The sequence below is a fragment of the Pseudonaja textilis genome, chromosome Z (assembly GCF_049901715.1).
Source record: "Pseudonaja textilis isolate UNSWEBS1 chromosome Z, rPseTex1.2, whole genome shotgun sequence".
Taxonomy (NCBI): Eukaryota; Metazoa; Chordata; class Lepidosauria; order Squamata; family Elapidae; genus Pseudonaja; species Pseudonaja textilis.
This window is the reverse complement of record NC_142008.1, coordinates 78,452,569-78,466,228: the sequence shown is the minus strand read 5'-3', so window position 1 is coordinate 78,466,228 and position 13,660 is coordinate 78,452,569. Positions and strand designations below refer to the sequence as shown.

The following is a 13,660-nucleotide window of genomic DNA, read 5'->3' as shown; positions in this document are numbered from 1 at the left end:
GCTATTGAGCCTGGTTTCACCCAGTCTATATGTGTACTTTTGGTTTTTCTTGCCTAAGTGTAGGACTTTACTTTTCTATACATTGAATTTCATTTTGTTAGATATGACCCAGTGTTGTAGTCTGTCAAGATCCATCTGGATCTTGAGCCTATCTTCTTGGGTGTTAGCTATTCCTGCCAGCTTAGTATCATCGGCAAATTTGGTAAGTTCCCCTTCTATTCACTCATCTAGGTCATTAATGAAGATATTTAAGAGTACTGAGCCTAAGACAGAACCTTGTGGCACCTCACTCCTTACTTCCCTCCATGTAGACTTAGACCCATTAAGGACTACTCATTGAGTACTGTTTGTCAGCCAGTTGCGAGTCCCTCTAGTGATGGTGCTATCTATTCCACATTTTTCTAACTTGCCAAGAAGTAGGTTATGGTCTACTTTGTCGAATGCCTTGCTGAAATCTAAATATATTATGTCCACAGTATTTCGCTGGTCTACTAATTTAGTCACTATGTTGAAGAATGAAATAAGATTGGTTTGGCATGATCTGTTTTTAACAAAACCTGTGCCGACTGCTAGTTCTTACTTTACTTGTTTCTAGATGTTGACAGATCTGTTTTTTATTATCTTTTCTAGTATCTTCCTGGGTATTGATGTTAGGCTATAGTTTCCTGGTCCATTTTTTTTCCTTTTTTGAAGATGGGAACCACATCAGCTCTTTTCCAGTCCTCTGGTAGTTCCCTGGTGCTCCAGGATTTTTGAAAGATATGGTGCAGTGGTTCTGAGATGACCTCTGCCAGCTCCTTTAAAACTCTGGGATGTAATCCATCAGGCCCCGGTGATTTGTTTTCATCAAGATCAGACAGGTGTTCTCTTACTATTTTTTTTTGCTTATTTTAACTTTTATTTCTGGTCTGTCTTTTACAGTTATATTTTTGGTGGGTTGAGCTATAGCTTCTTTTTGTGTGAAGACAGAGGCAAAGAATGAGTTAAGCAGTTCTGTTTTCTCTCTGTTGCCTGTTACTTCCTTGCCGTCTTCTCTCTTTAGTGGACAGACCCACAGTTGTAGTTGTTGAATCTTCTCTGCAGTGACATGTCTGCCATTTAGAAGTTTCGAAACCTGTTTTTAATTACATCATTCGCAAAATCCCACTGTCATTGGTTGTCATTTACAACCTTCACTGCCAGCTTCTGAAAAGCAAAGTCAATGGGAAAACTTGCAGGTTACAAATGGGGATCATATGACCATAGGATATTGCAACTGTGCAAGATTCAAATAACATGGTTATTGTAAGTCAGTGTAGTCACATGATATTATATTTTATGACCATACAACAGTTGCTGTTCCCAATTATCATCATTAAGTGAGAACCACCTTACTCAAGATTACCCAACAACTTTAATTTCAGAGATACATTGCAATGGGTTTTTTGTTTTGTTTTGGTGTTTAGACACAAATGGATTAACATAGGTTAGTAATCGAAGTTTTGAGTCTAATTTTTGAATGTTTTTTAAAATATGTAAGCCACATAGTAAGCTGCAGTCACATAACTGTGATATCCAATGTTCTCTGCTAATTTTGAACATAGACCATAGCATAATAGTGTTGGAAGAGATCCTGGAGATCTTCTAGTCCAACTCACTGCTGAAGCAGGAGACCTGGTATTGTTTCAGACAAATGGTTGTCTAAACTCTTTCTGAAAGCCTCCGGTGATGGAGCACCCACAACTTCTGGAGACAAGCTATTCCATTGGTTGATTACTTGGAAGATACATAGCTGGTGCGAGAGAAATGTTAAGTTGTATAAAATAGATAGCTAATGTATCTTATGCTATCTGCCATAGAAACCTGAGTTGTATTACCAGCATCCAAGTGTCAGTCTGTGTCAAATAGACGTTGCTTAAGTGTGAGTCTTTTTGCTCATAATCCAAAAATAATAAGTGGGGGGAAATCCTAGTGGGAGAGCTTGTTGTAAAAAGCTTGTTTATATCCACTTTGAAATCTACCTTCTAATATCAATGAAGCTAAACTTATAGGAAGTGTCAGCTTCAACTAGTAGGGTAACATAGCCTGCAATATTTTAGTGTCTACTCTCACACTTCCATCATCCATGCAACCTGAAGCATTAGAAACAGTTTGGAAGTAACTGTTTACTTTTTTTTGGTTTATTTTTATTTTTTCTTGTTTCTAAAGGATTTCTGTTCCAAAGAGTATGGTCCATGGAATGCACAAAGAGGAGCTCTTTTAATTTATGCATGCATTGAAACATGATTTTTCTGAGGAATTAGTTCAGAGAGGGAGGAAAGAAGAGAAGGAAAAAAGCAAGGATCTTGGCTTGACTGAATGTTGAGAGAGAAAGGGAAGGGCAAGTTTGGTATACATGACTTTTGTCTCAGTAAGATACATCTAACCATGCCTCCACTTTTCTTTTTTTCTTACTGGGAATTGATTGTGGGAAAGGACCTGAAATAAAAAGGAATTATTAACAAACAACATTATACCAATTTTGGTATAATGGAGAAAAATACCTTATTCATCCAGGTTCAGAGGATATGGTGATTTCTGCTAGTGACAGCCATTTGTACATTAATGGTATGTGTTTATTGTAAACTTTTTCACATGACTGTTTCTTAACCTATTTGCATTTAGTTTGCTCTTCTATACATGTTGCTTAGATACCTGGTAAGGCATAATACTAGTTTAAATAAACATAGGAATGTTAAATAGAATTCATTAAACCCTAGTCTTAGTTTTTTATTTACCACTATTCCTCAGACATCTCAATATTGCTTGATAATTATATGCTGCTGATTATTATATATATATCTCACTGACAATATACAGGTAGTCTTCAAGTTACAAATGTAATGGAGCTTGCCAATTACATTTGTAACCTGAGGATTCATAGGAGTGAATCACATAACTTGACTGCGATTATTCCCTTCTTTCGCCCACACATTCACTAATTGAATGTGCGGGTCATTAAGTATATATGAGGTATCTCCAGGTGGGGTAGGTCATGGGGGGGAATTAGTGATGGAAGAGGTCACCTGCTTAAGACTACTTAAGGCCTTCCCTGACCCACTGAGATACCTCATGCTCTCCATAATTGCTTCCCCTCCACATCCTGCCACATTGGATCTCCATAGGCAGGCCTGTGAAGACTCATCTTTAGAAGATCTAGCAAGCTGTCTCCTCTCCATCCTATCTCTGCTGTTGCAGAGAATGGGTGCCTGAAGTCCCGCAAAATCAAACTCAGAAGCTTCCAATCTGCATGTGAAAATCATTTGCACGCCAATGAGAGGCCTGAAGCAATACGATTTCGCTGCCCAAAATCTCCCATCAGCATGCAAATCTTTTCTGTGCCGAGATTGGAAGCCTTTGGAGGAGACTCACCGAGGCTACCAGCCACTCCAGAAGAGGCAGGCAACCTTACTGAGTCAGAGAAGCTGTGGAGGGCACACTGGTCCTACCCTCACTCTGCTCTTATCGTTGGCTGCAGCAGGGAAAGAAACAGAAGGTGGAGATTGCTAGATCTTTGAAAGGCAAGTGAGTCTCCACTGGCCTGCCTATGGAGACCTGATGGGCTGGGTGGGAGGGAGGGAATAGGCAGGGTGAATGTTGCGGTCATTTGTAAATGTGAACTACTGCCGTGGTGCTGCAACATTTGTAACCTTGGGACCGTGTCTTAGGTACTTGGGGAGGAGTTACATTGTAACTTTGAATGGTTGCTAAGTGAACTGTTGTAACTCAGGGATCACTGTAATTGTCTTTAGCCAACCACACTGATTGGGCAAATTAATGTATTTATTAGTCCTTGACTTATCACCACAATTGAACCCAAATTTTCTATTGCTAAATGAGTCATTTGGTAAGTGAGTTTTATCCCATCTCTTGTGGCAGTTGCTAAGTTAATAACATGGTTGTTAAGTGAATCTGGTTTCCCCATTGATCTTGCTTGTTAGAAGGTTGCAAAAGGTGATCACGTGACCTTGGAACACTGCAGCTATCATAAATATGAGCCAATTGCCAAGCATTTGAGTTTTGATCATGTGACCATGGGTTGCTGCTGGTTGTAAGTGTGAAAAATGTAAGTATGAAAGTGTGTTGCTTGTTAGAAGGTCACAAAAGGTGATAAGTCGCTTTTTAATGCCATTGTAACTTTGAATGGTCACTAAATGAATGGTTGTAAATCGAGACTGCCTGTATAAACTTAGAACAAACCTCATTGTCTTCTAGTGCTTCTAGCTCCAAGGACTCTACAATTCAACTTGAGCTTGTAAGTTTTTCGAATATAAAGTCAGTTTGGTGCAGTATTAAGACACTTGGCTGGAAACTAGGAGACCATGAGTTCTGGTCCCAACTTAGGCACAAAGCCAACTAGGTGATCTTGGGCCAGTCATGTTTTCTGAGCCCTATGAAGAAGGTAATGGCAAGCCATTTTTGAAGTCAAGAAAACTGCAGGGACTAGTCTAGGCAGTAATCAGGACTTGAATGATACACACACACACACTTGGAATATGTTATATGAGTGTTCTATCATATGAGTAAAGATGGTGGTAATGGAAACAGCACTCCATCACAGCAGATAAAAACAGCAGCCCACCATGGGAGAAAGAGGTGGAGAAGGAATAGAGTTAAAGTTCAAGCAAAGTTAAGTAAAATTAAAAAAGTAAATGGAGGGAGAAGGAAGGAAAAGAAGTGGAGCTGGAAAAATGTTGCACAAAGGAAGAAAGCAGTGGCATAGTACAGTTCTTCAGAAGAGGAGAAGGAGAATAAGTAGAAGTAAACTTTAAAAAAATTAAAGAAGTAAAAGAAAGAGAAAAAAAGAAAGAAGAGGGGAGAAGGAAAGGAAAAGGAAGATGGGTGCAAAGATGGCAGTAAGTACAATCAGTAGTATCAGTGTTGGGCACAATCAGTGGCCACAGTTGGCAACAGTGGCAGCAGGCTCAACCAGTAATAGTATTGGCAACAACAGCCAACAGTGGCAGCAGCTGACCGGTAGCAGCAGTGCCAGTGCAGTGGTGCTATTCTACCAGTCGGCCCAGTTGTGGCTACTGGTAGCGCCGAAGATCAGCAAAGACCGAACCAGTTATCTCTTAGGAGCTGCTGTTGGGCTCGCCTGCCTGGGCTCCCATACTGACCTTTATTCCCTGCTTTTGAAGCGTAAAGTGTGTGCGTGTGCGCAAAGCCACACCCACTGAACTGATGGTAAACTACGTTGAAACCCACCACTGTGCCAGTGGATGCAACAAAGCCCTTAGAGTAGAGAAGAAGGAGAAGAAAGAGGAGGAAAAGTAGAATTAAAGTTAAAAAAAGCAAAGGAAGAAGAAGGAATGGCATCAGGATGGCAGTGGGATGTGAAAAGCTATGGCTGAAAATGGCAGCAACCACATTGGTACGGTAAAAAGCACCATAACATAAACCCACAATGCGAAAGCTAAAATAAATTAGTGAAACAATTGAGAGAAGAAATTGAAAAGGAGGTTGGCAATGCAGGAAGGAGAATAGAAGGACAATTTATTAATTCTTTACGCTCTTACAGTAACTTTTTTCTTTGCATTTTTTTCTTTTGTGGCTTATAAATTGTTTTATTTTAGCCACAAGAGGGAGCAGAGGATTAATTTTTTTAAAGTATTATTACATGTTAGTCTCAAGAGAGAGCAAAAGATCAATTTCCAAAGGATGGAAGGAATTCAAATATTGTTAAAAATAAAACCCTTCATAAACCCAATTTTATAAATAAATAAATTTTAAATTACATTTCATTTTTTAAAAATGTTCTTTAATTTTTAGAATTATTAAACCTTTAAAAGACAAAAATCCAAAGATTAAAAAAATATTTAAAAATTTATTGTTTTAAAAAAATCTAAATCTTTCAGGTTTTTTAAAAAAATTTTAAAAGAAGCGATCCAAATCTAAATTAGACAATATTAAAAAATACTATTAAAAACTAGATTCTGCTTTGGCACTTCTCAAAACAATTGAGAACTTACTATTTGTATATATCCTTTTACTATAACTATGAGCTGAGAGACTTTTTTTTCTTCAATTTCTTTTTAAAAAATTTCTAAATCTTTTAAAAATTTTAAAAGAAAGAAGGCACATAGAGACCACTAAATTAGAATTAGAAATACTGTTAAAAACAAGAAACTGCTTTGCAACGGCTCAAAGCAATTGAGAATGTACTTTTTTTTTATAGTTCCTGGAAAATACAATCAGTTTGATATCAATATCTGGGAAAATCCTGGAAAAGATAGCCAAGCAGTAGCTTTTCAGCTAGAAATAATCAAATTGATTACTTGAAGTAACATGGGTTTGTTAAAAACAGATCATGCCAAACAAACTTATTGCCCTCTTTGACAAAGTGACTAAAGCAATGGATCAGGGAAATGCTGTAGGCATAATTTACTTAGACTTCAATAAGTCTAAAAGTAGACCACAATATGGATAGATAGCATTACCACAGATGGATTCAACTTGCTGATCAAGAGTTCAGACATCCAGCCTTGCTTATCAATGGAAATTGAGTGGAGCAAGTGGCCAGTTTTAAGTTTCTGGGTGTCACCATAAAGAAGGACCTGACTTGGGGTACTCACATTGCAGCACTGGTCAAAAGGGCCCAGCAGAGATTATGCTACCTGAGACTTCTCAGAAAACAACTGAATGAAAAACTGCTGTTGACCTTCTACCACTGCACCATATAAAGTATTTTAACTTACTGCAGTACTATATGGTTTGCCAGTTGCACGGTAGCAGATAGAATAGCACTCCAGTAGTTTAACATCATTGCCCAGAAGATCATTGGTTGCCCTCTCCCCTCTTTGGAATCGCTTTATAACTCCTGCTGCCTTAAGAAAGTTCAAAACATTCTCAAAGATCCAGCTCATCCTGGGCACCCTTTTTTTGAACTACTACCATCTGGCAGATGGTACAGGATAATAAAAACAATGATAAATAGGCTGAAAAACAGCTTCTATCCCAGGGCAGTAACTCTGTTGAATTCTACTGTATAGTGCAATATTAATGCAATATCAGGGATTTTCAATTCAATGGGTGGAGTATGAGGGATGTGTGTTTATGTTTATTTTCATAGTCATAAATTGTACACTGAAGATGGTATTTAATTTCGTTCTATGAAGTGCAATGACAAGAAAGTAAAGTAACTGTACTCAAGATGTAATTCTTCAATGGAACCACCTCTAAATGAAGGGAAGAATGCAACCTGGTACGCCAAGGCTCTGTCTTAGGCCCAGTACTCTTTGACATCTTCATAAAAGATGGGAATGGAAGAAAGGGGATGGGTGGAAAATATATCAGATTTCCTGGCAACACGAAGCTGGGAGAGTTGCTAATGATGATAGATAGACAGACAGACAGACAGACAGACAGGAAAATAGAAGGAGGATAGATAGGGAGATAGATTCGAGATACAGAAGGGTCTTGGTAGACTGGTACTCTGGGCCCTATCCAACAAAAATAAATCTGGTTGTTAGAAAAGTAAAGCCTTAGATTAAGGCAGGAAAAAACAAATGCAGTAGTATAGAATAAGTGGTACAGGACTCAGCAGAAATGGCTGAGAAACTAGGTGTCCTAGCGGGGACTTATCCTTAAATATGAGCCAGCAGTGTGCTGCAGCTGTCAAAAAACCAATGCAGTTCTTAGCTGCATCAACAGAGGGATAGTGTCAAGATCATATGAAGTATTAATGCCGCTTTATACTGTACTTGTGAAATCACACTTGGAATACTGTGTCCAGTTCTGGTCAACACAATACAAAAAATTGCTGAGAGTCTAGAAAGAGTACAGAGAACAGCAACAAAGCTGATAAGGGTCTAGAGTAGTGTTGCTGTAGGCTGGATGTATCACACACTGGCCACTCCCATGTCCAGTTTAGCAAAGGGGAAAAAACATCCCAATATGTCATGTGATACTGCTGTGACAACATGAGTTTGACACTCCTGGTTTAGAGGATAAACCATACAATGAATGGTTGTAGTATGGAGGTATGTCTGGTCTAACAAAGAGAAGGACTGGGGTGACTTGATAGTCTTCTAATATTTGGAAGCTGTTCTCCAAAGCACCTGAGGGTAGGACAAGAAGTAACAGGTGGAAGATCATTAACAAATGATCCAACCTAGAACTAAGGAGAAATTTATCAACAATGAGAACAATTAATCAGTGGGATGGTTTACCTTTAGAAGTTGTGGATGCTTCATCATTGGAGACTTTGAGAAAGAGATTGGATAACCATTTGTCGAGAAGAGGAAAGGGTCTTTATTTCAGTTGGGGGTTAGATTAGAAGACCTCCAAGGCCCTTTCTAACCCTGTTATCCTATATTCTATGTATTTATATATTCCAATATATATGGAATATATATTGCTGTATTTTTCAGACTATAAGACGCTCTGAATTATAAGGCTTTTAGGAAGGAAAACAAGAAAAAAAAATCTGCCTCTGCCTCCCAGCAATTTGCCTTCTTGCAGCAAACAGCCTGGTCAGCTTCAGCACAGCCTGATTTAACACTAGCAGCTGATTGGCGGTTGTATCTGCCTCTGTGCATATCAACAATCAGCTGTTCCAGGCTGTAGGGATCACCATTGCCTATCTCTGCCTCCACGCATGCCATTTTCAGCCTCCACACATCCTGTTTTTGGCCCATTCCAGGTGGTGGGGATTGCTGGCGCTGCCTAGCCCCACTGCCTGGAATGGGCTGAAAATGAGGAGTGTGGAGACCGAAAACGGAGCACGTGGAGGCTGAAAATGGGGTGTGTGGAGGCGGCAATAGCGATGGTGATCCCTGCAGCCTGGAACAACTGATCGTATTCTGGTAGGCCGATCCAATCACCAATCAGCTGCTCGTGCTAAATTAGGCAGTGCTGAAACTGACCAGGCTGTTTGTAGGAGGTAAATTGCTGGGAAACAGGTCGAAATCTGAGTGATGGTGGATGGGTGGGGCTTCAGCAACATTAGGCCTATAAGATGCACAGACTTTTCCACCCACTTTTTTCCAGGGGAGGGAGTGCATCTTATACCCCGAAAAATATGATATATTTGGTAATGAAGATAATGAAAAATATCTGTTTTATCTTCTGTCTATAGAGAGATGTCTGGAAGATCATGAATTGATTGTTCAAGTTGAGTCTACCATGGGAAATGAAAGTAAATTTTTATTCAGGAAGAACTATGCAAAATATGAATTCTTTAAGAATCCTGTGGTAAGCATTCTATAATTTCCCTTTATGTAGTCGCAATTTGCTAACCTAAAAAAAGATTTGCTTTTGAAAGATAGTTACTTCCCATTTTTTGCAGAAACCCTTTGCCTTCAGTTGATATATTAACTATAAGCCAGTCTTACCAACAAGTATCCATTTGGAGAAGAGATCATTACTATTTTATAGAGCTGTATACTCTTAGATTGTACATCTTGGGGGTTTCTATTTAAGTTTAGTTAATAATGGCTAGGAACATTTAAAGAACCTTAGCAATTAGAATATACTGTGCAAGAAATTTAAATAGTTGCACCAGATCTCTAAGAATATATGGTTCACAGTGAATGAAGTGTCTGTTAAAAGATGCAATAAAATTTCCCTTAATAAAATGAAAAGAAATAGTATCTCATCCTTAAAAATTACCCAGTAACTTATTACTGTACTTCAAAAGTGGAAAGCAAATTGACTTAATCTGTATCTAAATCATCCCATTTGCATATGATTACAGTGTCTGTTGTAGATTCTCTCGTATTAAATGTGTACATCATGACTCAACCTATGTTATTGCTCTGGTGATGTGTTTCAAAACCATTTTCATGATACCCAAGATATGGCTTGTTCAGTTTAGTTTCAACTAGACAGCTTATTTTTAGAAAGATATGTATTGCACTTTATATCAATAAATAGTTTTTCAAATGTGTTTGATGGAAAAGATGTAGTTAGAGGATCTAAAGCTAAGGTGGCAACCAGGAAGGTTTAACATATTTATTATTATCCGCAAAATAAATATGTGACTCGATACAATTAAAAATAAAAGTAAATTAAAAATAAAAGTAAAAAGAAAGATATGTACAAATGGACCATGCTACTATGATTGAAAATATACATCTGCATTAGCTGTTTCGAGTGCTTATTAGAACACAATGGCAAAGTATATATCAAACAATAAAAATAACTCAGAAAAAGTTAATATCTAGAATTATGTGCTAAATGTATGTTAACAGCAAATTTTTGCCAACAGATATTTCTGTTTCTCTCCGTTCCAGAATTTTTTTCCGGAACAGATGATTGCTTGGTGTCAGCAATCAAATGGTTCTATTCCACAATCACAACTTTTACAGGTAAGCCTTTAAGAGAATGCAGTTGTCTTCCAATTGAGCAAAGGAGATAACAAATATATTAATCAGTACATGACAGAATAGATTGAATAAAAGGAGTATATTTAGACTATAGGCAAGCACTGAACTAGCATAGTGTTCAGTTTAAATTATTATAGCACAAGCTTTCTGAATTTTGATTTAAAATACTTTGTGGCTTTTCAATGTACAATTTGTAGCCAAATATTATTTTTCTTATAGAAGATACAAAGAAAAGCACTTTAATTTGACTGTACCACTGGAAGAATTTGCCACTGGTAGTATTTCCAGTGTTAACTGCGGTATGGCTGACTACTGAAGGTTTCATTTTAATTGTACTTTTCAAGAGGACTCTTTTCATGTACCCAGTTAGGAACATATGACACTATATAGGTGTCAACTAGTTAGTATTATGTATCTGCATTTTTTTGTACCAGCTATAAATTCTAAATTGTCTTCAAGAGTAGCCTTGCATAAAACAGATTGCATTAATCTAGCTGTGAAGTAATATGTGCAGGAGTAATGGTTGGCAAGAAATGAAGGCAATTTGGTACACCAATGAATCAGGGTGAAACCTTTTCCTGGCAATGAAGCTTCTTCTTCAGAAACAGTGCCATCTCATTCAAAGTAAAGTTGTTAAAGCAGGACATATCCATTGGAAAAAAGAGTAAAAGGAAAATGTTGTTGAAAGCTACTTTTAATTGTGAGATGTTACTCTTTTCTCTAAGTCTAAGACTTTGCAAAGAAGAATAAACTACATGTCAGCTAATAAAATTTCAGTTAAAAAGATACAATTATCATATCTTTAATTCATTCCCAGAATGAATTCTAAAAGAAGAAATTCTATAAGAAGAAATTATATAAATTGTGTAAAATAATGTTTTCCTTGGGGAAAAATTGGTAACAATATAGATAAAATGGGTATGTATATATATATGAATGTATATGTACGTTTTTTTTTTACAATTTACAAATTAAAAAAATAATTAAATATTTGCTATATTACATATGTTTGATATTCTGTCCTCTGTATTTTTGGTGCCTCCTGGCATCCACTTTTAGTTCTAGTTTCAGAAGTGGTTTGCTATTGCCTCCCTTCAAAGGCAGTGAGAGAGAGTAAGTGGCACAAGGTTACCAGCTGAATTGGTGCCTAAGGCAGGATTAGAACTCACAGTTTCCCAATTTCTAGCCTCATGTCTTAAAAGTGGCTCATGTGTATGTGTATGTGCATGCGCACCTGTGCGCTCAATGGTGTCCAGTTTTCGGAGGTGGAGGGTTTTTTTCCAGGTCTGTTGGAAGTGATTTGCCATTGCCTCCTTCTTATGGTTGAGAAAACTAATTGGTCCAAGGTCACCCACTGTGGGTGCCCAAAGTGGGATTAGAACTCACGATATTTCAGATTCTAATCAGATGCCTGATAACTACATCAAACTGGTTCTCAGTAACCCTGTGGAAATGTTAATATGAGACTGTTCAAAGTCTCATATACATGTTTTTTTGTGAACCCTAGCAAAGTTTAGCTTTTTCAAGTCTGGTTCTGCCAAGATATAGAACTCTCAGAATTTCTAGATAGTTTTATTTGTGTACTAGATATTTTGGAGATTAAATGTTAGTAATACTTGTAGACATAAGGCTGGGGAAGCTAATGATGTATGAACAGTACATGCCTTGTCAACATGTTTGTTGCTTTAAAAAAAAGAAAATGAGGAAGAAATGGGATTAACATAGATTATATAGATTTGCTCATTATAGAATAACAACTTGCTACTATTGTTTCCATTCTAGGGAGTTATGTCATTGGCCATCTCTGGAATGGTATTATGCCCCTATACTTACAACCCAAGTAGCTTCTGATTATAATATGGTGATTTTATTATCAGTAGATTTTAGAATTATTTATTATATGATAGTATTTTGCTGGGGAAATAAATTGAAAAACCTCTTCTCTGTTGAAGTATCTGGTAGTCATGTTAAGTGGCATAATTTTTAAAAACATTTCAGCATGAATATTTGCACTCGTACAATAACCAATTAGTAAGTAATAGCTCTTGCATGTACCTATTTCTTTGTAATTGTAGAATTCAACATTTCCATTTATCTTCAACAGAAATTTTTAAATTCAAATAGTTGTCCAGAAATTCAGGGGTTTTTACATGTGAAAGAATTGGGAAGAAAATCATGGAAGAAGCTGTATGGTTGTCTGAGGAAATCTGGACTTTATTGCTCTACAAAAGGGTCTTCAAAGGTACTTGTTAGTTAGACTAGTTTAATAAAGATAACCAATAAGACTTTGAAGGCACTGATATCATTGTCAGTAATATGTTAGAGTATAAATTTCAATTACTCTGTGCTCTGGATTTCATTGTAAGTTTAGTTTTGGAGCATAATTTAATGCCAGTAAAGGGGTTCTTGAGATTTAGATTAGATCCTTCTAATGAGTTGTGATCTTTATAATTACAGTGTTGAGTACCATTATTGAGTTATAACTTCACATGAAAAATCCTGTGGCTGATCATCTGTATTGTCTTTCCCTTTGCACAAGAAAATAGCAGTGTCTCTTTGAGCATTCTCAGTTGCAAATTAAAAAAAATACCTTCACAAAATGACCAATTCCAAATATTTAAAAACTTCATGTATGTTATACGATTCCAATCAGATAGTATATATGACATTTTGAATGCTGGGCAATATGCAGCATATTTGTCTTTCATGTATAGGAGGTGTAGGTGAGATAATTCAGTCAATAATTGGTCTCTTCTCTAAGTTTTTTTTTTTTTTGCTTCCCTACTGTGCAAGCAAATTTGCTATGTCAGAAAGACTAGTTTAAAAGGCAGTTAAGGTAGAATAAAGGTCAACATCAATTTGATTCCTGGAATTGAGGGTGCTCCATTATTGGAGGTCTTCAAGAAAAGATTGAACAGGCATTTGTCAGGATAGAATAAGAATTCCTGCTTTAGGATTAGAAGTCCTCCAGAGTCCTTTTCAACCATATGATTCTATGATTCAAAATAGGCTTGGAAGTTATTTAAAGAAATAGGTTTATAAGAGCAAAACAGCATGGAAATACAAAGTATCTGCAGAAATATGACAGAGCAAACCCATAAGAAGATCTGAAATATAATTAAACTGATTTTGCCATTGTCTTTTTATTAAAAGATGAGCATTTTGTAATGAAGCTTACCTTCCTCCCATTTGCCATCAGTTTGAAGTCTTCCCTGAAACCTTGAACATGTAGAGGAGCATGATTGAATGTTCTAAAAAGTTAATCAGAAAAACGTGTTCCCAAATATAAATTGAAATTGTGTGGGATTAGTCAA

At 36.9% G+C, this 13,660-nt stretch overlaps 1 protein-coding gene across 3 annotated transcripts in view; it reads left to right on the top strand.

Moving 5' to 3' along the window:
* GRB10 (growth factor receptor bound protein 10) overlaps positions 1 to 13,660 on the top strand; it is a 110,705-nt gene that overhangs the window by 79,533 nt on the left and 17,512 nt on the right. For all 3 annotated transcript variants that reach the window (XM_026702342.2, XM_087916084.1, XM_087916085.1), the window contains exons 7-9: positions 9,098 to 9,213; positions 10,254 to 10,328; positions 12,451 to 12,588. In XM_026702342.2, coding sequence (XP_026558127.1) covers positions 9,098 to 9,213; positions 10,254 to 10,328; positions 12,451 to 12,588 — 329 coding nt within the window. The remainder of the gene's footprint in view (positions 1 to 9,097; positions 9,214 to 10,253; positions 10,329 to 12,450; positions 12,589 to 13,660) is intronic.